Source organism: Vitis vinifera, chromosome 11 (genome assembly GCF_030704535.1).
Source record: "Vitis vinifera cultivar Pinot Noir 40024 chromosome 11, ASM3070453v1".
Classification (NCBI taxonomy): Eukaryota; Viridiplantae; Streptophyta; class Magnoliopsida; order Vitales; family Vitaceae; genus Vitis; species Vitis vinifera.
This window is the reverse complement of record NC_081815.1, coordinates 14,808,806-14,834,398: the sequence shown is the minus strand read 5'-3', so window position 1 is coordinate 14,834,398 and position 25,593 is coordinate 14,808,806. Positions and strand designations below refer to the sequence as shown.

At 37.7% G+C, this 25,593-nt stretch overlaps 1 protein-coding gene across 3 annotated transcripts in view; it reads right to left on the bottom strand.

The window, feature by feature from the left end:
• Positions 1–25,206, bottom strand: part of LOC100247594 (pentatricopeptide repeat-containing protein At5g09450, mitochondrial) — a 37,413-nt gene extending 12,207 nt beyond the window's left edge. The window contains exons 1-2 of one of the 3 annotated variants that reach the window (XM_002268916.5): positions 24,729–25,206; positions 24,258–24,513 (exon numbers count right to left, since the gene is read on the bottom strand). In XM_002268916.5, the coding sequence (XP_002268952.2) occupies positions 24,258–24,513; positions 24,729–24,763 (291 nt within the window). In that variant the 5' untranslated portion in view covers positions 24,764–25,206. Of the gene's footprint in view, positions 1–24,257; positions 24,580–24,728 lie in introns of all 3 variants that reach the window. The other 2 variants (XM_010658370.3, XM_019223178.2) reach the window with 2 other exon arrangements.
• Positions 25,207–25,593: the final 387 nt, after the last annotated feature.

Below are 25,593 nucleotides of genomic sequence, written 5' to 3'. Positions count from 1 at the left end.
TGAGCAGGAAGGGGGTCTCAATCCTGATTTGTTAAGCCAAAGAGCCTCAAGAAAAGGGGAGCTAGAGGAATTAATATTGAGGGAGGAAATTCATTGGAGACAAAAAGCCAAAGTGAAATGGGTCAAGGAAGGGGATTGCAACTCTAAGTTTTATCATAAAGTGGCTAATGGCAGGCGAAATAGGAAATATATCAAGGAGTTAGAGAATGAGAGGGGCTTAGTGCTGAAGAATGCCGAGAGTATCACAAAGGAGATCTTACATTACTTTGAGAAGCTTTACACAAATCCTACAGGTGAGTCTTAGGGTGTTGAAGGATTAGATTGGTCCCCTATTTCGGAAGAGAGCGCGTTAAGGTTAGACTCCCCTTTCACCCAAGAAGAGATTTCTAAGGCCATTTTTCAGTTGGATAGGGACAAGGCTCCGGGGCCAGATGGCTTTACTATTGTCGTATTCCAAAAGTGTTGGGATGTAATTAAGGAGGATTTGGTGAGAGTGTTCGCTGAATTTCATAGGAGCGGAATTATCAATCAAAGCACTAATGCCTCTTTCATTGTTCTAATACCCAAAAAGAGTTTGTCAAAGAGAATATCAGACTTTAGACCCATTAGTTTGATCACTAGTCTCTACAAGATAATAGCCAAAGTGCTCTCTGGGCGTCTAAGAGGGGTTCTACATGAGACCATCCACTATACTCAAGGCGCTTTTGTTCAAGGGAGACAAATATTGGACGCGGTTCTTATAGCGAATGAGATAGTGAACGAGAGAAGAAGGTCAGGGGAGGAAGGCGTCGTATTCAAAATAGACTTTGAAAAGGCATACGATCACGTGAAGTGGGATTTTTTGGATCATGTGTTAGAAAAGAAGGGGTTCAGTCCTAGATGGAGGAAATGGATGAGTGGATGTTTATCTTCAGTATCTTATACAATCTTGGTGAATGGTAGTGCTAAAGGGTGGGTTAAGGCATCAAGGGGATTAAGACAAGGCGACCCTTTATCCCCTTTTTTGTTTACTTTAGTCGCAGATGTACTGAGCAGGATGCTTATGAGAGCTGAGGAAAGAAATATGATGGAGGGTTTCAGGGTGGGTAGAAATAGAACTAGGGTGTCCCATTTGCAATTTGCTGATGACACCATATTCTTTTCTAACTCAAGGGAGGAAGAGCTGCAACTCTGAAGAGTCTTTTGTTAAGTGTTTGGGCACATTTCTGGGCTCAAGGTCAATCTTAACAAGAGTAGTATTTATGGCATCAATCTTGATCAGGCTCATCTTTCAAGATTGGCTGAGATGCTTGATTGTAAGGCGTCTGGATGGCCTATTCTCTATCTGGGTCTCCCTTTGGGCGGGAATCCTAAGGCGTGTGGATTTTGGGATCCAGTGGTTGAGAGAATCTCAAGTAGATTAGATGGGTGGCAAAAGGCCTACTTATCCTTCGGGGGGAGGATAACTCTTATCCAATCTTGTCTTACCCATTTGCCAAGTTACTTCCTATCCTTATTTAAAATTCCTGCTTCAGTGGCTGCAAAAATAGAGAGGTTGCAAAGGGATTTTTTATGGTCAGGGGTTGGGGAAGGCAAAAGGGATCATTTAGTGAGGTGGGATGTTGCATGCAAACCGAAGACAATAGGGGGTTTGGGTTTGGGGAATATTTCTTGGAGGAATCTCGCTCTTCTAGGGAAAGGGTTATGGAGGTATCCTAGAGAGGGATCAGCTCTCTGGCATCAGGTCATTTTAAGCATTTATGGTTCACACTCTAATGGTTGGGATGCTAACACTTTAGTCAGATGGTCACATCGCTGTCCTTGGAAGGCTATTGCTCAAGTCTTTCAGGGGTTTTCTTTGATTACTCGGTATGTGGTAGGAAACGGGGAAAGAATTCGGTTCTGGGAAGATTTGTGGTGGGGGGACCAACCTTTGGGAACCCAATATCCAAGACTATTTAGAGTAGTCGTGGATAAAAACATTTCTATTTCTTCAGTTCTCGGTCCATCTCGGCCTTTCTTGTGGAATTTGAATTTCCGCCATAACCTGTCAGATTCTGAGATTGAGGACTTAGAAGGCCTCATGCGGTCTCTTGATGATTTGTATCTCTCTCCTTCGGTCCCAGATGCCAGATTATGGCCATTATCCTCTTCAGGGCTTTTTTCAGTCAAATCCTTTTTTCTAGCATTATCTCAATCTTCTGGATCTCCTCGGAACTTTCCTTCAAAGTTCGTGTGGAATTCTCAAGTTCCTTTCAAAGTGAAGTCCTTTGTCTGGTTAGTGGCACATAAGAAAGTGAATACTAATGATATGTTACAAGTGAGAAGACCCTACAAAGCCCTTAGTCCTGATATTTGTATCCTGTGCATGAAGCACGGGGAATCAGCAGATCATCTTTTTCTTCATTGTTCCTTGACGATTGGGTTGTGGCACAGGTTATTTCAGTTAGCTAAGATGGATTGGGTTCCCCCAAGGAGCATATATGACATGATGTCCATCAAATTTAAAGGCTTCGGTAATTCTAAGAGAGGGATAGTTTTGTGGCAAGCTGCAAGCATAGCTCTAATTCGGGTTGTGTGGTGGGAAAGAAACGCAAGGATTTTCGAGGATAAAGCAAGGAATTCAGGGTTCCTTTGGGACTCTATTGTTTTCCTTGCTTCCCTTTGGGCTTTCTGTTCCAAGGCATTTAAGGGGATTCCCCTTAATGTGATTCAACTGAATTGGATAGCGGTGTGTACTCCATAGGGATTGGTCCTTAGTGGGAGTTCGTTTGTTTTATGTGTATTTTCCTGTAATTTAGTTGTCTTTGGTGGGAGGATTTCTCATCCTTCTTCTTGTACTTCTTTTTTATATTAATATATCTTTGTGGCATTTCCAATCAAAAAAAAAAAAAAAAATCGAATTGTTGAAAAGTAAAAATGTTTATAATTAAATGTTATAGGCAAAATATAATACTTACTATTTATATTAAGATTTCAATAATTAAATAAACAAATAAAATATTTTATAAAATATATTTAATATTCATGCTTATTTGTTTTTTTTTATTGGGCTAAATACACTTTACCCCTCAATCTTTGATGCGCTTTACACTTTGCCCCCTCACATTCAAAACTCAATACTTTACCTCCCAAACTTGTTAAAAAGTCAATTAGTAGTCTATTAAGTAAAGATCAAGGCCGAAACGCAAAGAAAAACACTTATTGTCCAAATTCGAAGTGTGACAACTTCACAGTCACATATATAAATCGCAAATAGTCATGCAAACATCTCTCTAAAATCAAAAATCAAAAGTGATGACTATCATATTTTGAAAGCGTTTATGAAATTTAACTTCAAAGTTGGATCTACCTAAGTGCGAACCAGTGTTTGAACCAGAATGCAAAAAAGAGTAATCCCTTTTATAATTCTATGAAGGGTTTATAACTAAGGGTAAATTGTTTCTCTTTAACAAGTTTGGGGGGAAAAGTGTTGAGTTTTAAATGTGAGAGGATAAAATGTAAAATATGCCAAAAATTGAGGGGTAAAATGTGTTTAACCTTTTTTTTTATTTTATCTTCATTTTTCATGCAATCATTATGCTAATATTATTTTCATTATGCATTCAAAATTTTTGTTTTATAATGAATTTTTCAAATAGAAATTAATTTTTTTTTAATTTGTATTTGATATTTTATAAATAAGTCTTTTAATGGTGAGTTCTCTTTAGTTTTAATTTTGAAAATTTGAAAATATGTTTATTTTTGAAAAGTTAGATAAGAGTTTTTATAAATGATCAATGGATTTATTCATTTAGGGATGCAAGAGTTGAAAATCTCCTCATCATTGGTTCTGATCATGGACCTATTGTTTTGCACCTAGATAAAAGAGATATAGAGATAAAAGTCAAACCTTTTATATGTGAGGAGTTTTGGTTCCATATTCCGAGTTTTATTAATGTTGTTAAGGAAGCTTAGAGCACAAATTTTATAGGTTCTAATGCCTTCTAATTAGAAAAAAAGATCCAAGTATTTAGACAAAAAGTTAAAGCTCAGAATAAGTATGAAGTTAGGAATTTCGAAGCAAATATAAAACAAATTAAAAAAGAAATAGATGTGGTATAAGGAATTTTAATGACAGATCCTCACAATATTGTTCTTCAAGAAAAGAATGTTAGTCTATCCCAATGACTTAATCAAATGATGAAATTGGAAGAGATTAAGTGGGCCCAAAAATCAAGACAAGCTTGGACCTAGTTAGGAGATAAGAATAATCGATATTTCCAAACGGTAGCCCTTAATTGTGAATATGGTTTGATTAGAAATCAAATTTATTAATGATTTGGAAAATTAGAAATTATGAGGGAATATGGTTTGATAATCAAAATGAAATTGTGAAAGTATTCATTAATGATTTCTCTAAAAGATTTACATCAGAAAATCCTAGGATAAATCATGAACTTTTTTATTCATTTAGTCCTTGCATCACAGAAGAAGAGAATAGAGAGTTAATTAAAGAAGTAACAAAGGCAGAAATTCGTGTAGCTCTCTCACATATCAACAATCTCAAAGCACCTGGGCCTAATGGTCTCATTAGCAATAAGCACAACATCCAAAATTCTTCTTCCCTCCACAAAGGCATTTTAGGAACAAGACACCACCTTCTCAATTCTATTGGCTAACACTTAAGCCAACAACTTGTAGAGGTCACCCACCAAGTTGGTAGGCCTAAAGTCCTTAAGGTCTTCTGCTCCTCCTTTGTTAGGAATTAAGACTAAAAAAAATTCGTTCAGGTTCTTTACAAATCTATCCTATTCTGCTCATAAAAATCCTTAGAAAAACTCAACACCTTTTCCTTCACAAAATCCCAACAGAACTACCAAAAAGCTATAAAAAAAGTCATCAGGGCCTGGTGCTTTGTCCCCGTTGAGATCCGAAAGGGTAGTGAACACCTCTTCCCCAAAGAAAGGGGCCTCTAGCGTTGTTGCATCCTAAACACCTTATGCATCAAAAGGCAACCCATTAATGTTAGGTCTCTAGTTCCCTAATTTAGACAAAAGAAGTTGAAAAGCCTAAACTAGACCCACTTTAATCTCACTATCCTCTAAAATCCAGGTCCCATTAATTTTAATCTTCTAAGAAATTCCTTCTTTTATGAGTGTTAGCCATTTTGTGGAAAAAAACTAGTATTTCTATCACCCCCCTTCAACCACTACTGCCTTGATTTATGCCTCCATGAGGTTTCTTCCAATAGAGCCCACTTTTTATACTCCTCCCCCAAGCCTACTTCGAAGCATTCTACTCCTCCAAAGTCAAGACACTAGTCCTTTCCTTGGAATCCTAAAAAACCACCTAGTTCAAGGCCATTTCCTTTCTAATCAAAGCATTGTTGAATACCTCTTTGTTACAAACCTTCAAATTAGCCTTTAAAGCTTTCAATTTTTCTACCAAAATGAAACTAAAGGATCCACTGGAGTTGAACCCCAACCACCAAGAACACTAATCTTTGAAGCCTTTCTCCTTCAACCACCATGTTCTCAAACCTGAACAAGGAAGGACCACTTCTCAACCCTCCCTTATCTAACAAAACAGGATAATGATTAGATATTGGTCTAGGCAAGATGCTTTGCACAACCCCACTGAAATATGTAACACACCTCTTAAACACCAAGAATCAATCAAGTCTAGACTAAGATTGATATTTAAATCACCCCTCCACATTAAAAAAAAACAAATAAAACAAAAAAAAAAACAAAAGTAATAAAAAACAAAAAACAAAAAAAAAACAAAAGCCTTGCAAAGGAAGATCCCTCAAGTCCTCGATGACCTTAGAGAATCTCCTCATAGCTGAGGATAACCTACAACCACTACTACAGTCCCTTAGAAATTCGACCATGTTAAAATCTCCACCTACACAACTAATGCTTTTAGTATTTTGGTTATTAATCATAACTAATGTCTAAAATAAATTAATTTGTTAAATTATAATAAAGGTACCATTAATTGCATTTAAAATTTATCATAGTAAATATAGTGTGTAATTTTCTACTTTCTTCTTTTAATAGAAATTTCGAACTCCGCAACTAATAAACTAGATATGAAATTGAAGTTACCCATGGATCAACACTTTATTAAGGAGAAAATCAAGTTTGGACAAATCTATACATCATTTGTGAAAACTATGATCAACTTGTTAATGTTCTTACTAAAGGAGTCACACATATTTCATTGGGTGTCAAGCAAGTTCAGTAAGTGCAATATACATCACCAACTTGAGGGGGAGTAATTTAAGTAGTTAATAGATGAAAGAATATATTTATCTTTTCCAATTTTCCCTATAAATAATAAAGATGTGGACAGCAGCAATAATTCAAAAGTTTCCCTTCATTATTTTCTTCTTTTTCTCTTTCTTCCTCCTTTTTGTGCAAGTGTTTGTGCATGCATGCTAAACAATTGTATCATGATGACATATGCTTGGTTGTTGGGAAGTTTCATCTATTATGGGCCTTCTATTAATATACGCAATCCAAATCTAAGATTATAATTTACACGGTTTGCCAATAATAGATTTGTAACTTTTCCTAATAAAGAAAAAGGACATTGTTTAGACAAAGAACATCAACTCCCTCCACTACTTCCTCTTGTTTCTTTTCTTCTTCTTTCTAATAAAAAAAAAAAACCTTAGAAAACATTGACAACTTGGTATGAAATTAGTTTTCTCAAAAAATTAAGTGGAAAATGATATAATCATTATCATTAGGCTTTTGGATGCCAACAAAAGCATGTACACAATACACTAGAAAGAAAACGTAAAGAATATGAAGCACTTGTTACTATGATATTCCTTCCAGCCTTTCCAAAATTATATTTCACTCAAAGAGGTGTGTAAATAACTTAACTTTTTGAAAATAGAATGAAGCAGACAATCCTTTAAAATATAGGTCTCGATGACAAGGAATAATCTTCAATTCTATGAGGGTCATTCTTTGTGGAGGATCAATAAAGAAGTTCATCAAAACATGACATCCAATTTTTTTATTAAAAAAAATAAAAGAAAAAAGTCTTCAAGCTAGTCTATTCTAGTTTGGTTAGCACATCTATCTCTTCATTACTCTTTATCTTTATTCAAGGTCAAATTTTTATCCACCTTTATGAAGGTATTTAGAAAATTTATGATGAATGCACAACCAGTTCAAAGAATTGGGATTGCTTAATACCTTGAATCTTGATAACCGCTATGTAGAATGGAGTGTGTTGCTACCACCTACTCCAAAACATGGTAAATGAAATGGGCTTATCTAGCTCAATTTCATATGAATTAGCCATGTAAAATTGCAACAGTAGAGCTTTAGATTTTCATATAAATTTTTCTGGAGAGAAAAACTAGTTAATAGACTAGATAGGGTAAAAGAAATATTTTACCATAAATAAGCCTAGAGAAGAGAATGAGAATGACCAAACTCTCACATCAAGGACAAACAATGACGACTACACACGAATGAGATAGAGCATAAGTTTTCAAGGTCCTCTACTTCCAAGTCAACGAGGTTATGATGAAAGTTAAGGTTCTAGAAAAGAAGACGAGATACCGAGGATAGATGAAATAAGAGAATTTCTAACTGTCACAAGATATTTATTTTGAATCACCCATTTTCTTACCTCTTGGATCTCTATAGGATCAACACCTCATACTCATTGATGGACTACCTCGAAAGTTTTTATGCTTGGGAACAACAATAGAAGACGTGATTTGGGTACAAGCAACTTTCTAGAGCTATTGTTGAGGTGTTGCCTATGTCTTTAAGCAAACACACGCATATCATTTTCAATATACAAAGGGGTGATAAAAGGCCATTTCAAACTCAATCCAAAAAACTGCACATTCCTCTTCTAATTATCTTTTCTCATCCACCATGTCATTGGCTATCTGTAATGCATCTAAAAATTTGTCTCCCTCAACAAAAGCACCTTAGGAGATATGAATAGCTTCATGAAGAACTCCTAAATAAGGCCAAATAAGACTTTGGCTACAAACTAATAAACTTTGCCTCCCCTTAACAAAATCTAACTCTTTCTCATGACCTCATCAAATAATCTTTAGCACTATCATCACCATCACTATTAGGGACCATATCCACCCATTCTTCTTCTACTCCATCAATTCCAACAACTTTTTTCTTTTATCTATCAATAACAAAATAATGATTATATATGAGCCCTTCAAGAGGTGGAAAGACCTATTCAATGGGGTAGTCCAATGCATCCTTTCTAGACCGGTGTCAGATCATTCTCCTATCTTGTTGGATGGGGGTGGCTTGCGGAGAGGTCCTTCTCCCTTTAGATTCGAGAATATGTGGTTGAAAGAGAAAGGTTTCAAAGATCTGTTAAACAGTTGGTGGATGGGTTTCAGTTTTAGGGGTTCTCATAATTTCATTATGGCAGAGAAACTGAAGAGTTTGAAGGCTAACTTGAAAAAACGGAACAAAGAGGAGTTTGGGAATGTGACTGTAAGGAAAAATTTGGCCCTTTCTCAAGTGAGCTTCTAGGATGCTCAGCAAAGGATGGGTGCCTTATCTCAAGAAGAGGTGGTTGTAAGGGAGGGAGCAAGGGGAGAGTTCCATAAATGGGCTCTTATGGAAGAGACTAGTTGGAGGCAGAAATCTAGGGAGGTGTGGTTGAAGGAAGGAAGGCGATAGAAACACCAATTTTTTTCATAGAATGGTAAATGCAAACAAGAAAGGGAACACTCTAGCTAGATTGATGGGGTGTGGTTAACGAAAGAGGTGGTGATTAAAGAAGGAATTGTTCGAGCCTTTCATAACCTCCTTTTGGAACAAGGGGAGTGGCGTCCTTCCATTAGAAATATGATGTTTCAAACCTTAGATGTCCAAGATGCAGAAAAGCTGAAAGTGCCATTTCAAGAAGAAGTGCTTGCTGCCCTTTCAGATTTAAAAGGGAACAAAGCTCCCGGACCGGACAGGTTCTCATTGGTTTATTGGTAATTTAGATGAGACTTTGTTAAAGATTAGATAATGGGTTTTTTTAATGGCTTTCATGATCAGCCCAAATTTGCAAGAAGCCTTAATGTGACCTTCCTAGTGCCGGTTCCTAAGAAAGGGGGGCAGAAAATCTTAAAGATTTTTGGCTTATTAGCTTGGTGGGCAGACTTTATAAGATATTGGCTAAAGTGTTGGCTAATAGGCTTACAAAAGTGGTGTGCAAAGTGGTCTCCAAGTTTCAAAATGCTTTTGTGGAGGGTAGGCAAATTCTAGATGCGGTGCTTCTAGCAAATGAAGCTATTAACTCTATGATGAAAAGCAACAATTGTGAAGTGTTGTATAAACTTGATATAAAGAAGGCCTATGATCATGCGAATTGAGAGTTCTTGCTATCGGTCTTGGACATTATTGGATTTGGGCAAAAGTGGATAAGTTAGATTAGATGGTGTATCTCAACAACAAGTTTCTCAATTCTTGTTAAAGGCTCTCCTTTAGGTTTCTTCCAAAGCTCTAGGGGGTTGAGACAGGTTAAGGCAGGAAGACCCACTCTCACCGTATCTTTTTGTTCTAGTAATGGAAGCGCTTAGTTGTCTTCTCAATAAGGCTAGGGAGGGTGGTTACGTGTCTGATTTCAAGGTGAATGGCAGGAGCAGTGGGGTTTTGGAAATCTCCCATTTGTTATTTGTTGATGATACTTTGGTTTTTTGTAAGGCCACCAACACTCACATGAACTACCAAAATTGGCTACTTATGTGGTTTGAAGCCATTTCGGGCTTAAGGATAAATCTTAGCAAGAGTGAACTAATTCCAATAGGGAGGGTGGATAACTTGGAAGATTTGGCTTTTGTTGTAAAGAGTGAGCTCTTCCAACCACCTAATTAGGCCTTCCCCTTGGTGCCCCCACAAATTCTTTGGCAGTATGGGATGGGGTGGAAGAGAGGCTTCGTGAAAGGCTGGCTTTGTGGAAAAAACAATATATTTCCAAAGGGGAGAGGCTTATTTTGATTCATAACACTTTATTTAGCTTACCCATCTACTTTATGTTTTTTCCAAATGCCGAGGAGTGTTTGGATAAGGTTGGAACAAATTCAAAACGATTTCTTATGGGGAGGAGGGCATTCAAAAGAAAAGTCTCACTTAGTGAATTAGGCCATTGTTTGTGCAGACAAGAAGGATGGGGGATTGGGAGTTAGGCGGCTTGACTCACTCAACAAGGCTCTTCTTAGCAAGTGGATTTGACGGTATGCAACAGAAAGAGAGGCTCTATGGAAGCAATTCATAAAGGGCAAGTATGGGGATATTGAAGATGGATGGTGTTCAAAGGAAGTAAGTGAGAGGTATAGGATTGGGCTTTGGAAAGCCATAAGGAAGTTATGGGCAATGTTTGTCACTAAAGTCTCCTTTTCTGTGGGTGAGGGAAAGAGGGTTAAGTTCTGGAAAGATAGGTGGTGTGGCAATGAGCCATCGTGTGATTCTTTCCCCTCCTTATATGGCTTAGCTAGCTCAAAGGAGGCGTGGGTGGCGAATATGTGGGACCAGTCTCTTGGTAGTAGTGGTTGTTGGACTCCTAATTCTCAAGGAATCTAAATGATTGGGAGATTGTGGAACAGCTCCTATTGAGGCTTAAGGATAAGATGGTGATTGGGGGAGGAGAGGATAAGGTGCTCTAGCTAGAGACAGAGTGGTTTTTTCTCTGTGAAGTCCTTTTTCTCTTGCCTTCAAACTAGGAGTTTTGACCCCTTCCCAAAAGTTGTGGTGTGAAACTCTTGGGTTCCACCTAGGGTGTGTGTTTTTACGTGAGAGGCTTCATGGGGTAAAGTTTTGACTCTAAATATTCTCTAGAGAAGAAGGTGGTCCTTGGCAAGCAGATGCTTCCTTTGCCATCTTCAAGAGAAGTCGATTGGCCACATTTTGCTTCACTGTAGTGTAGCAAGGGCCTTGTGACAACTTTTGTTTACTCTCTTTAGTGTTTCTTGGGTGTTGTCTTCTTCTGTAAGGAAGACTTTGTTGGCTTAGCATGGTTCTTATGTTAGGGGGAAGCAAAAGAAAGCGTGGGGAGCAGCCCCTTTGTGTCTTTTTTGGACAATTTGGAAGGAGAGAAATAGAAGGTCGTTCGAGAATGAGGAGCTCTCCATCCTAAGGCTGAAAAACTTATTCCTTCGTAACTTGTCTCCTTGGTCTAAGATGTATATAGTTGTAGGCCCTATGTCCCTTTATGACTTTATTGATTGGTTGGGTCCTCACTCTCACTAAGGGAGGGAATAGTTTTTTGTTTCCCTCTTCTTTTTTGGCCATCTTTTGGTGGTCCTTGTATACATCCTATGTACTTTGGTGCGCTTCTTTTTTAGCGCTTTTAATGTATCTCTTGTTTACCTATCAATATATATATATATATTTGATAGGAAACGACAAAGAGATATATTGATAGAAATAATAAGTACAAGAGAAAGATGAGGAATCCTCCCACCAAAGAAAAGTTAAACAACAAGAATCTACAACGTAAAAACAAACAAACTCTCTAGGTTAGACCATCCCATTGGAGCTACACACCGCTATCCAATCTAGTTGTAACACATTAAGGGGAATGCCCTTAAAAACCATGGAACAGAATGCCCAAAGAGAAGCTAGGAAGTGAATGGAATCCCAAAGATTCTTTGAATTCCTTGCTTTATCCTCAAATATCCTCACATTTCTTTCCCGCCACACAACCCCAATTAAAGAAATGCACACAGCTTGCCACAAAACTATCCCTCTCTTGGATAATCCAAAACCTTTATAATTGATGGACATCATGTCGAAGATGCTCATCGGGAGAACCCAATCCATCTTGGCTAACTGAAATAATTTGTGCCACAACCCCATCGTCAAAGAACAATGTAGGAAAAGATGATCTGCTAATTCACCATGCTTCATACACAACTTACAAATGTCAAGACTAAGAGCTTTGTAGGGTCCTTTCAATTGTAGCAAGTCATTAGTATTTACCTTCTTGTGAGCCACTAACCAGACAAAGGACTTGACTTTAAAAGGGACTTGAGAATTCCAAACAAACTTAGTAGGGAAAACTGGAGAAGAATCGAGAAATTGGGACAAGGCTAGAAAAAAAGACTTGACTGTAAAAAGCCCTGAAGAAGATAAAGACCATGATCTCGCATCCGAAACCGATGGGGATAAATGCAAACAGTCAAGTGACCGCATGAGGCTTTCTAAATCTTCTATCTCAGAATTGGAAAATTTATGACGGAAATTAAAGTTCCAAGAGAAAGGGTGAACAGAACTGAGAATTGAAAATTTAGGAATATTTTTATCCGTGACTACTTTAAATAGTCTTGGATATTAGGAATCTAAAGGTTGGTCCCCCCACCACAAGTCTTCCCAAAACCGAATTCTTTCCCCATCTCCTACCACAAACCGAGTATACTTGGAAAAATCCTAAAAGACTTGTGCAATAGCCTTCCAAGGACAACGATGTGACCATCTGACTATAGAGTTGGCATCCCAACCATTGGAATGTGTCTCATAAAAGCTTAAAATGACCTGATGCCATAGAGCTGAACTCTCCCTAGGGTACCTCCACAACCACTTCCCTAAGAGAGCGAGATTCCTTAGAGAAATCTTCCCAAATCACAATCCCCCTTTTACCTTCGGATTACACACTACATCCCAACTAACAAGATGATCTCTTTTACCTTCCCCAACCCTTGACCATAGGAAATCCCTTTGCACTCTCTCAATTTTTGCAGCCATTGAAGCGGGAATTTTAAACAAGGAGAGAAAGTAGCTAGGAATGATATATATATGAGGCCAACCATTACAACAACCAACAAATCCTTTCCTTTTATTCTCCATCTCTTTTTGCTCCCTCCATTTAAAGGGTTAATAGAAAGCCAACCAAGCCCTTATTTGGTAGAAAATCTAATCTTAGCTATAGTTTTAAAAAGCACAAGGTGCATTTTAGGCACAAAGTTATCCTATGGCCTACACATAAGGCACAACTCAAGGCATGTGCCTTAGTGAAGTAAGGTGCACCCTAAGTCACATATATAAATTTATATTATACAATAAATTATAGTATGCAAAAATTTGTTCCTAGTTTTCCAAAAAATATATAATGTAAAGAAATGAAATTGTTAACATGCAAACATTTGTCCATAATCCAAAATTCAAAAACATCTAAGTAGATAAATATATAAAATAAATAGCTTCATTTATTATAATAAATAGATAAATAAATAAAATAAAAATATTACATAATATATTCACTTCATTACCATAGTAAATTGATAACTCATTATCATAAATAAATAAATAAAGAAAAAAAATAACAATTAGATAAATAAGTAGTATTTGTCTATCACAACTTCATTATCATAATCAATAAATAATAGATAAATAAACCAATTAAATAAAAATATAAAAATACAAATTTAAATGCTTAAGAAAAGTCGTGAGTGCACTAATTAGACATATCGAGTAGTTGCAACTACCAATGTTAGCCAGCCAACCAGAGGTATGCACCTCACTTCTTTCTCTCTTCTTCTCTCCTCTTCTTCCCTAGTTCTTATTTCTCTCCTCTTCTCAATCTCTCCTCCTCTCTTCCTCCTTTTTTGTTTTTTTTCAAGCCTCGTCTTCTTCCTCTTCTTCTTTGGTTCTTCTTTCTCTTCCTTTATCAGTCTCTACTCTCTATCAAGCCCTAATTCTAGGTTTTTTTTAAAAGCCTTGTTAAAATGACATCAATTTAGGCTATTTTTAAGGAATAAATGGGCTCAAAAACAATGTCCTTTTGATCTTTTTTATAAAACTAGTTCAAAACAACGTTGTATTGGCCATAAGAGGAGCAAAAAAATAAAAACCTTGGTTAGGTGCCTTGGAAGTGCCTTATGCCTGGTTCCAATGTTTTAAAAGGCTATTAAAGCTTACACCTTGAGGCGAGGCTATGCAAATAAGAATTGAGGCTACAGCATTAGCATAAGGTAATCAAGGCTTAAGCCTCACCCGGTTGAGCCTACAACCTCCAAGCTATTGAGGCTTAAGGCTTTTTTACATATTTTATAAGATGTTCAATCCTCAATATTCAATGGATTGAATGAATTGTGCTTTTGTTAGGTTTTGGTATATATTTACAAGTTTTTTTCTTGAGTTTAAGACTAGGTTTAATGTGTACATAGATGGCTATTCAATGACTGATAAAATTTATTGATTGACTTAGCTCCAGGTAAGGAGAAGGAGCTTAATTTTTGTTTTATTTTTTTTTTTTGTTTTATTTTTTTTTTTTTTACTTGCCTATTGTTGCCTATTGTATACATCGTGTATATTTTGTTGTGCTCTTTTCTTAAGTATCATTAATATATATCTAGAGAAAAAAAAAAGAGTTGGATTAAACATTTATAAAGGGCTTAGTTAGCTACCAATTAATCCTTTAAACGAAGATGGAATAAAGGGATTAGGAAGAAGAAAGATAGCGATAACTGATGGATGAAGAAGAAAAATGCTCATCCACTAACATTAATTTTTTTTTTATAGGAAACGACAAAGGAATATATTGATAAAAAGGAAATACAAGAGAAGGATGAGGAATCCTCCCACCAAAGAAAAACAAAATTACAAGGAATCAAATATAAGAAAATACAAAGTAAAAACAAGCAATCACTCTAATTAGACCAACCCATTGGGATTACACACCGCTAACCAATCAAGTTGTAACACGTTAAGAGAAATCCCCTTAAAAACCTTAGAACAAAAAGCCCAAAGAGAAGCAAGAAATCGAATAGAATCCCAAAGATTCTCTTAATTCCTTGCTTTATCCTCAAAAATCCTTGCATTTCTTTCCCGCCACACCACCCAAATTAAAGCAATGCACGTGGTTTGCCATAAAACAATTCCTCTCTTAGAAGATCCAAAACCATTAAAATTAGTAGATAACATGTCAAAGATGCTCCTTGGGGGGACCCAATCCATCTTTGCTAATTGAAATAATCTATGCCACAACCCCATTGTCAAAGAGCAATGGAGAAAAAGATGATCTACTATTTCTCCATGCTTCATGCACAACTTACAAATGTCAGGACTAAGTGCTTTGTAGGGTCTTCTCAACTGTAGCAAGTCATTAGTATTAACCTTCTTGTGAGCCACCAACCAGACAAAGGACTTGACTTTGAAGGGGACTTGAGAATTCCAAACGAACTTAGTAGGGAAAATTGGAGGCGAATCAGAGAATTGAGATAAGGCAAGAAAGAAATATTTGACTGTAAAAAGTCCTGAAGGAGATAAAGACCAGGATCTCATATCTGAAACCGAAGGTGATATATGTAGACGATCAAGAGATCGCATGAGACCTTCTAAATCTTCTATCTCAGAATCGGAAAGGTTTCGACGAAAGTTAAAGTTCCAAGAGAATGGGCGAGTAGATCCAAGAATTGAAGAAATAGGAGTATTTTTATCCGTGACTACTCTAAGTAGTCTTGGATATTGGACCCCCAAAGGTTGGTCCCCCCACCACAAGTCTTCCCAGAACAGAATTCTATCCCCATCTCTTACCACAAACCGAGTAAACTTGGAAAACTCTTGGGAGACTTGTGCAATAGCCTTCCAAGGACAACGATGTGACCATCTGACTATATTGTTGGCATCCCAACCATTGGAGTGTGATCCATAAATACTTAAAATAACCTGATGCCACAGAGTTGAACCCTCCCTAGGATATCTTCACAACCATTTCCCTAAGAAAGTGAAATTCCTTATAGAAATCTTTCCAAATCCCAATCCCCCTTTCGTCTTTGGATTACACACTACATCCCAGCTAACCAAATGATCACTTTTGCCTTTCCCAACCCCTGACCATAAAAAATCTCTTTGCAATCTCTCAATTTTTGCTGCCACTGAAGTGGGAATCTTAAACAAGGAGAGAAAGTAACATGGCATATGGGTGAGACAAGATTGAATGAGAGTTATCCTGCCTCCAAAAGATAAATACGCCTTTTGCCACCCATCTAATCTTCTCAAGATCCTCTCAATCACAGGATCCCAAAAACCACAAGCCTAGGGATTCCCTCCCAGAGGAAGACCCAAGTAGAGTATAGGCCACCCAGAAGCCTTGCAACTGAGCATCTCGGCCAACCTAGAAAGATGATTTTTTTCAAGATTAATGCCATAAATATTACTTTTGTCAAGGTTAACTTTCAGCCCAGAAATATGCCCAAACACTAGCAAAACACTCTTGAGGGTCAACATATCCTCTTCACGAGTGCTAGAAAAGAAGATGATATCATCTGCAAATTGTAAATGGGATACCCTTGTTCTGTTCCTACCCACCCTGAAACTGTCCAAGACATTTCTTTCCTCAGCTCTCAATAACATCCTACTCAATACATCTGCAACTATAGTGAACAAAAAAGGGGATAAAGGGTCTCCTTGTCTTAAACCTCTAGATGCCTTAACCCACACTTTAGCGTTTCCATTCACTAGGACTGCAAAAGATACCGAGGACAAACAGCCTCTCATCCATTTCCTCCATCTAGGACTAAACCCCTTCATCTCCAACACATGATCCAAAAAACCCCATCTCACATGGTCATAAGCCTTTTCAAAGTCAATTTTGAAGACAACTCCTTCCTCCCCTGATCGTCTTTTCTCATCCACTATCTCATTGGCTATGAGAACTGCATCCAAAATTTGTCTCCCTTGAACAAAAGCTCCTTGAGTAGAATGGATGGTTTCGTGAAGTACCCCTCTTAGACACCCTACTAACACTTTGGCTATTATCTTGTAAAGACTGGTGATCAAGCTAATAGGTCTATAGTCTGAGATTTTCTTTGACATACTTTTTTTGGGTAACAGGACTATGAAGGAAGCGTTAGTGCTTTGATTGATAATCTCGCTCCTGTGAAACTCTGCAAACACTCTCACTAAATCCTCCTTGATCACTTCCCAACAATCTTGAAACACTGCAATGGTAAAGCCATCAGGCTCCGGTGTCTTATCCCTATCCAATTGAAAAATAGCCTTAGAAATCTCTTCTTCAGTAAAAGGGGATTTCAACCTAGACACACTCTCACCAGATATAGGGGACCAATCTAGGCCTTCAACTCTCCAAGACTCTCCAAGAGGGCTCACGTAGAGCTTTTCAAAATACCTTAAGATCTCCTCTTTGATGCTCTCTGAATTATTCAACACTAGGCCTCTTTCATTCTCCAACACCTTGATAAATTTCCTATTTCGCATGCCATTAGCCACTTTATGAAAAAAAATTGAGTTACAATCCCCTTCCTTAACCCATTTCACCCTAACTTTTTGTCTCCAATGTATTTCTTCCCTCAAAATCAACTCCTCTAACTCCCCTTTTCTTAAAGCTCTCTAGGCTAAAAGTTCAGGGGAGAGACCCCCTTCTTGCTCCAAGGTATCAAAGTTAGCTAAATCAGACAGGATACTTTTTTTCCTTTCATTTAGCTCTCCAAAAGAAGCCTTATTCCACTCTTTCAATTTGGCCTTAACGAATTGTAATTTCCTCATGAACTTGTGACTTTCCCACCCATTTCCTTGAAACTCTCTCCACCAACTTCCAAAGCTCTCCTTAAAACTAGGATGTTGCAACCACATATTCTCAAACCTAAACGATGTTGGGCCCCACTTGAACGGATTGATTTCTAAGACTATCAGCCAATGATCTGATGTCCATCTTGGAAGAACTTCTTGAAGACTTTGAGGAAATAATTGTTCCCACTCATTTGAGTAAAGAAAACGATCTAATCTCTTGCATACGGGATGCTCTTGCATGTTTGACCAAGTGAATGGTGCACTCCTTAAAGGTGAATCTATCAATTCACAATCTCTTATAAAATCATCAAAGTCCTTCATGCTTGGGGTTAAACTAGAACCACCAATTTTTCTTAACTTCTCCTTATGACATTGAAATCGCCGCCCACACACCAACACGGAGAAGAAAGTCCAAAAATATCTGAAAGCTCCACCCAAAAATCCATCCTAAGTACTGAGTTGTTTGGGCCATAAACTGCAGATAACCATAATGATTCGCACCCATCCAATGCGAACTTGATTGAGACCGAAAAGGAACCTAATACTATCTCCTCACTATGCAATTTTTTAGAGTCCCAGATAATCAAAATCCCACCCAAAGCCCCACATGCCGGAAGGGCTGCCTATTCCTTATTTCTGGCTGTCCATGACCCACGAACCTTCTATCACACTCCGCCTTTTTTGTTTCCTGAATCATCACTACATCCGGCTTTTCTAATCTCATAAATCTTTAACCACCCTTCGCTTTTTCCTTGAACCCTATCCCCTAGTATTCCAACTGATTATCTTCATGTATAAAACTCACTGACCCTAATCTCCAATCCAATTCCAACAAGTCTCACAAACCTGTGGAGCATCTGCTCTTCCTCCTGGAATATACCTTAATATCCAGAGACTTTAAAACCTCACGCACTTTTACCATTTTTCTGAGGGGACAGTCCTTCTATTTGGAACTCACTCGAAGGGGAGCCCGCAATAACTCCCTGGTTAACTGTAACCAGGTTGGAGGCCTTAATAGGCGAAATTGGTTTAGGCAAAAGAGGATTGACACACTCGAACATCTGGTATGGAAAAGCAAGCTGGATCACCTCCATTACAAGATTAGGGATGTCAACAGAAGTTTGACCTATATAAGCATCGTCGTCTTTTTTGAAAAAAAAAAAATCGGAGTTTACTCGATTTTCCATAGGAAACTGAGATTGAAAGGCTGAACCGGGAAGAATGGGAACAGAAGGACTCAGAGAGGAATAAGTCAAACCACAAGAAGGGGGTATAGAAGACGAAGAGACTAAATAGATGATGACGAGATTACCTCCAAATTTTCCGCAACCTACAATCCACAATTCCCCATAAAGCTAGGCCCTTTACCTTTGATTTCTGGCGTAGAGAGCAAAACCATGACTGCTGAGCCACGAAGATCGGACCCCACTCGGTCCGAAAATCCTTCCCTGTCTTTGTCGGAGGAGAAGTTGTTCAGAGCCGCTTCATTTCTCGACAACGAAGCCCCTTCCCCCAAACTTTTCTTCCAAAACCTTGGAAATTGACGAGAAAAGAGAGGACTCGCACTAAATCCTCGTTTCGCCTTAAAATCGGCCCCTGAAGCCTCTTTCTTTGGGTCCTCTTTGCTGTCTACTTGGTTCTTTCCATGCAATAGGGGCTTGTTGCGACACCGGATTCCCTATCGGCACTCAGAGCTTGGGGGAAAGAAGGTTGACCACAGCTTCTTTGAACCGAACATCACCTTCTTCTTTGCGGAACTACTCGACTGAACCTCAAGAAGTCCAGTAGCTATTTTCCCCTTTCCCACTGCAGAAGGATCTTCTTACTTTCGTAACGACACCACTGTCTCAATTGGGTTTTTTTCTTCTAGGCTTAGGCCCAATCCCGGGGGCCTTTGGACTTGCAACCCACTTTTGCAAATTTTGGACCAGTCTTAGACAGTGATTGGGCCTTCCTCTCATAGGCCCGACAGCCCACAACGGCAATGGCCTCGTCCCCTCCGGCCCTATCTCCTCCCGCTTCCTCAGTCCCAACAAGCCCATCGACCGTCTTATTTGAATTCAAACAAGGCAGCGATGGAAGCTAACCACCCTTGCCACGTGTTCCCTCTGAGAGAAACACGGTCGTACCCCTTTCTCCCCCCTTCTTCATTCTGCTATCTTCCCCGACACAGTATCCCCGCCGTTGATCTGACTCTCTCCCCTCATCTTCCTCCACCTGTCCCCGAGTGAGATGCAAAAGCCTCCCGAGTCGGCTCACCCTTTACACTACCTCTCCGACCGTCTTCATCTCCAACCACTACGACGGCAACTGTAAACACCCAATCCCCGTCTGTCACCTCTAACAAGGCTGGGAGGACTGACCTATCCTTCATTGCAATTCTTAACCTCGCCTTGCTAAGATCGAACAACTTCAACGTTCGTCAATCAATTTCAGTTACTGTCCCTCATTGCTCCACAATTTTCTCCAGGTGTACCTCAGACCATAGATGAAATGGCAACCCCCGTAATTCGATCCAGCCTCCTCTGAACTTCCCCTCTATTTCCGAATTTTCCTTCGGCGACCACCTTCACAACTGGACTATATTCCTTTCCTCAACCCTTAAATTCCTCAAATCTTGGAGAAAGATAGCTTCCTCTGTTCTTTCAACGAAAAATACTCCTTTTCCACCTGAGATGGGTACAATTGTTACTACGCCTTTCTTCCCCAAGCTTCTCGCCACCGATCTTCCAACCTCAACCCAATTAACTCTATCATCATTGCTTTCACACACCACGGCTTGCGCCCACCTCCCAACTGGAACAAGACCACCTCCTCTTGGTCCTTCACCACTGACTGCTTGCGCATAGGACCGATGCAGAGAACCCACGTGATTGTGGGAACAACTTTCCCCTCTAAATTTCCTTCCTTTTTCGACTGCATTTGAAGAGGGGGCCACCAACATTGAAGACAACGCGCTTTTAATATTCTCCCATCCTCTGCCCTTCTTGCCCTCAGGAATAATCAAAACAGAAGATTTTCTGTTGGTAGTGGACTCCGAGATCCTTATGAACCTTCCGTGGTTGTTGAAGCCAACTTCCATCAGGTGGACACTGCATTTTCCCCTGAACTTTCTGTTGAAACCCAGGTGGCTCTTCATTTCGATGGCTTTCGTCAAATGTTCAATCATCCACCCAACTGCATCCTTTTCAAAACCTAAGACAAAAAGAGAGCCTCTACTGAGCTCTGTAATCGAGCACCAATTTCCTCCATGCTTGCCTTCCAACCTAACCAAGAAGGTCTTCCTCTCCACCAAGACCTTCAACGTCCTTACCATCTTTTTACTAAAAAACTTTTTTTTAAATAGAATCATACACTAACATTAATGTAAAAGATAATACAACAATTAGATATGATTATGATTCCATGGATGATCCTTACTAGTGGTAGTGATGCTGGAGTTAAAGCAAATTTGATAAAGCCATGAAAGAGAGTTGGATCATAAAAGAAAGAGAGGAACTTAATTAGAAATAGTTGATGATGACAAACAAATTAATTTTATTATTATGAATTATATGGTTTTCTTATTGTTCAATTTTTTTAAAAATTTTTATCTTCCTTTTCATTATTAATTATTTATTTCTTCCACCTCAAGGCTTACACCTCACCTAATTTGGACAAAAAAACCCCAAAACCGCCTTTAACGTTTAAAACACCTCCTAGCTCAAGGCACCCACCTTTTGCATCTAAGCCTCCCCTTTATGAATGTGTTGCACCTAACTTCAAGCGAGGCGCACACTAGCCAACATCATGCCACCTCCTACCTAGGTGTACCTTTCACAACTATGATCCTAGCCTTGGACCCAAGATAAAACCTATAAAAAACTAGACCAAAACCCCAACAAAAGCATAAAATCCATTAAAACCATTCATTGTTGACGCTTAAAACTCTTATAAAATATACATCAAACGTCTACAATAGCCTTGAACCCATTAAAACCTTTTGAATATTTAAGGCTTTCAATAGAATTAAGGTTGTAACCTTGAGGCTGTAAGCTTTAACAAGGTGAGGCTTAAGCATCAATTACCCTATAATAAGGCTATAACCTCTCAAGGCATGAGCCTCAATAACCTTATAAAATAATGGATTCATAATCTGCTAAGAGACTCAAACCAAATGAAGGAACTAAACATGCAATGCATAAGAAGCTAACTGACTCTTCAATGAAAAGACACAAGCTACAATGATTAGGGAGAACTAAACCTCCTATGCAAAGCAATCCACCATAAGTATCCTATCGAACATTGTCCGACACAAAGAAAGCAACCTCTAACGCAATTTAAGGCTCTTAACAAGGAAGATTAGTGATAGCAGAGTAGATCTACAAGACAACCCCTTCAATCTAGAAACTAATGCACCATCATAACAAACACAACTGCACCACCCTAAAATATATACACACTCACCCCAAAAAAAAAGAGGAAAAGATGCTAATATAAGCAAGCATTAATAACTCAAACTCTATGACGTCCACGATCTCCCAATTTTTAATTTTCTAACTAAATTTCAAGGAACATGAGTGAGGATCTCCAACTCAAGACTTGTAATGGCAAGTACCTTTCTACTTTCTACCATGGAATTTGTCATGGAAAATATTTCCTACCTTCTCATGGATGGAACATAAAGGATGCTTATCCTTTAAGGTTCTCTTAACAGAAATAAAATATGTTATTCACTACCAAGGAGAAAAAACCTCGTAAATCGTTTAAATTTTTTAACCACAATGAAGCTTTTCCTATCCAAAGAGTAAGGTCACAAAGGAAGGAAAAACCATGGATGTTCCACTCATTACAACTGCAGTAGTATAATATGAGAATATCCCTTTGCAAAAAGTTTGGTTCATAACAAAATCGTCAATGCTACTTACCAAGAAGAGCCACTGTTGAATGGAATAACAGATGAAGACCTAAACCACCATCAGAGAAGATCATCACCTTGTTACAACAAACAAAAATGCTTCCTCCTTGAGTAAGTAGCTTTTTCTTTTTTTTTAAGGGGGGAGGGGAGAAATTCAAGGGTTGATAAATGTCTCTCTACATGCTTTGAATAAAAGCCTCTTTTTCAATCCTTTTCAAGAAAGAATCACACATGTGTTTACATTTACACTTTGCTCTTAACAAAAGGCCTGAGGAAATAGATGGAATGGTATCTAATCCACAATCTACATCCCCAGCAAAAACCTGAAAGTTCCATTTCCAATAACACTATTTCTCAAGGCCAAGAGACATATAATAGTTGGAGATCAATTAGGCCGAAACAAAAGAAAGCAGTATCTGCAAATTGGAAGTGAGAAGCATAAGGAAACCCATAAGCAAAGAAGAAAAGGAAAATGCAAGACCATTGAATCTCATAATGCATTCTTTTTCTTTTTTTTACCAAACCTCAAACAATTAACATAAAAACCATGCTACTTAATACTCTAATACAAGGATAAAAAGACATAGAGAAAGGATATGTGGACTCAGGCCACTTGAACTGCCAAAGAAACCAATAGAAAAACTCTCAAATGGTATTAAAAATGAATGTCGGACATTTAACAAGCATTTCCTAACACATCAACTATAGAATATTTATCCATAGCACACTATCTATTATCTTACTTCGAATATTAAGGCACTTACCATAAGTATAATACAGAACTATTAAATATATAGGCGGGAGATGCAGTGTCCCAAGAGTTTTACTTCCTCCACATCTAGGCATTTATTCCTTCGATAATTTTATATTGATATTTTTCACATCATATTTGAAACGTAGTGCAAATTTAATGTAACTTCAAGAATAGATGAAGATCATCCCTAAAGAAAAAAGTCCTACATTTATAAACCAAAATGAACAGTTGTTCCCAATTTCTTAAGAATCTTATATCCATCAGTTTTGATTAGAATATTTCAGTCTGCTATTAGGATAACTTTCAAAAACATGTTGAACCTTACACAACATATAATAATCTGGAAAGAAGAAACCAATAGCAAACATAAGAAGAAACCAATAACTACAAAGTCCTTTCTTTAAACCTGGGTTGGTTGTGCTTCAGACGAAAAACAACAAAGCAAACCAACCTCGGAATATGATGCAAATGAGACATAAGGTGCATAAAAAAAATAAAAAATAAATAAATAAATAAAAAAGAAAAGGGAAGAAGAAGAAGAAGACAAGGAGCACTGAAAAAAAAAAGGAAGAAGAAAAAGTAGGGGCAAAATCAACAGTAAAAGCACCAAACAATAGCAGATTTTAACCCAACCTAACCTTAATAATCAGGTGCACCCTTTCCCAATCCCCAACCTAGGAGCTCACCCTGTCTAAGATGCATAATAGCAAAACATTTGTTCATCAACAGCAAGCTACTCTGTCAAGGTGTGTGTACTTTCACATACACAGATTCTGTGCAAGCAATATAGCCACAAAGGTGTCGGATGTCTTAAAAAAACTTCAGCATTGCCAATCCGCATATATTCATTTAGATGAAAAAAGTGATGAAAAAATATGGTTAATTCAAGTGAAATCTGTAGACAAAAAGTGGAATATATAACCCAAAGCCTAATGCTCCTTTTAGTGGCCTGCCAAAAAAAAAAAGGAAAAAAAAAAGCAAAGAAAAACAAAAAACCGCAGATTAAACGATTGTAGGACTTAAATTTTGCTTAATTTTCCTTCAATTTCTAAGCAACCAAGCAGAACCTAGGAAAAATTTAGACAAAAAAAGAAGTAAAAAATAACAAAAACCAAACCTCTAGGGCGTGTTTGTAACGCTGCGCTCTCCTGAGTTCTTTGGAGATGTTTCGAAGCTCAGAAATGTGAACTTGGTTGCCTTCACCCAACCATCTCTGAAGAACGTTCGTGACGCTTCGTTTGGGAAGTCTGAGCTTGAAGATCCTGCTCTTCAAATCATCGTTTTCAGGAGAATTCGGCGACTCTTCGAGTACTTCGCTTCTCAGAGTCCTTGAAGAGAGCAATCTGAAGGCGAACTTTTCGCTGATACATTGTCTATAGTTTACGAAAAGAGTTGTTGAATTAGAGAGACACTGGTAGAGATTCTGCATTGCTTGGTTGCTGAGAAGTCGGAGGAAAATGAAAGAAAATTAACTGAACTAAGCGGAATAGTGAAGCTATTAACAAATCCATCATTTTTCCCACTTTTTCTCGGCAGCCAAACGGTGGATATGGAAAATAGAGAGCGTTGCAGAGATTGATGCGCTTACCGTGTCAGACCAAGGAAGAGCGAACGAGTTCCCATTAACCCTTTCCGATTACCTGGGACTTTGTTTGGATTTATTGCCGGCGAATTTAACAGGTCTAAATAAAATAAAAGGGCAATTGAAGGAAGGACGCAAACAATGGTACAAGCAGGATTTCACGAAAATGCGGATGGAAATTGGATGCAAATTAACCCCCTATATAGGGCGAATTATGCAAACATGGCCTTTTTCAAACTATGGATGAAAAAATAAACTTAAAAAAAAAAATTCTCATTTCAGCATTGAAATAGTGTTTACTTAGCATTATTTCAAAATACCCTTACATGTGTTTTGGTCTTAAAATAAGACTATTTTGATCTTAAAGTACCTTTACTAATTGAACAAAACATATAAGGTAATGTAAGATATGACACTGATCGAGTGCATGAAATGTGATTGAATTTTAGGGGACTCGAATCCAACCAAAGGTTCATCATGCAGTTGAACCAACCACTAAGGCAAGCTTGCCCCTTTTTATATAAATTGTACCAAATATATATAAAATAGAAGTCATCATATAAACATAATATTAAAATAATATTTTAAAAAATAAATTAATTATAATTATTTTATAATTAAATGAAAATTTTTATTTAATTGATTACCAAAAATATAAAAATTATTGTGATAATTTTCTTCATAGTGGTTTTAATATCATCAATATATTAATTAAATATTAAAAATTATACATTTATCATCATTTATTTTATATCATTTAATACAATTGAATCAAATGAATTATAATTTAAATATATTTTGAAATTAGAGATATTATAATCAAATATCGCAATATTATTGTTTAATAATATTTGACATAATAAAATAGTAA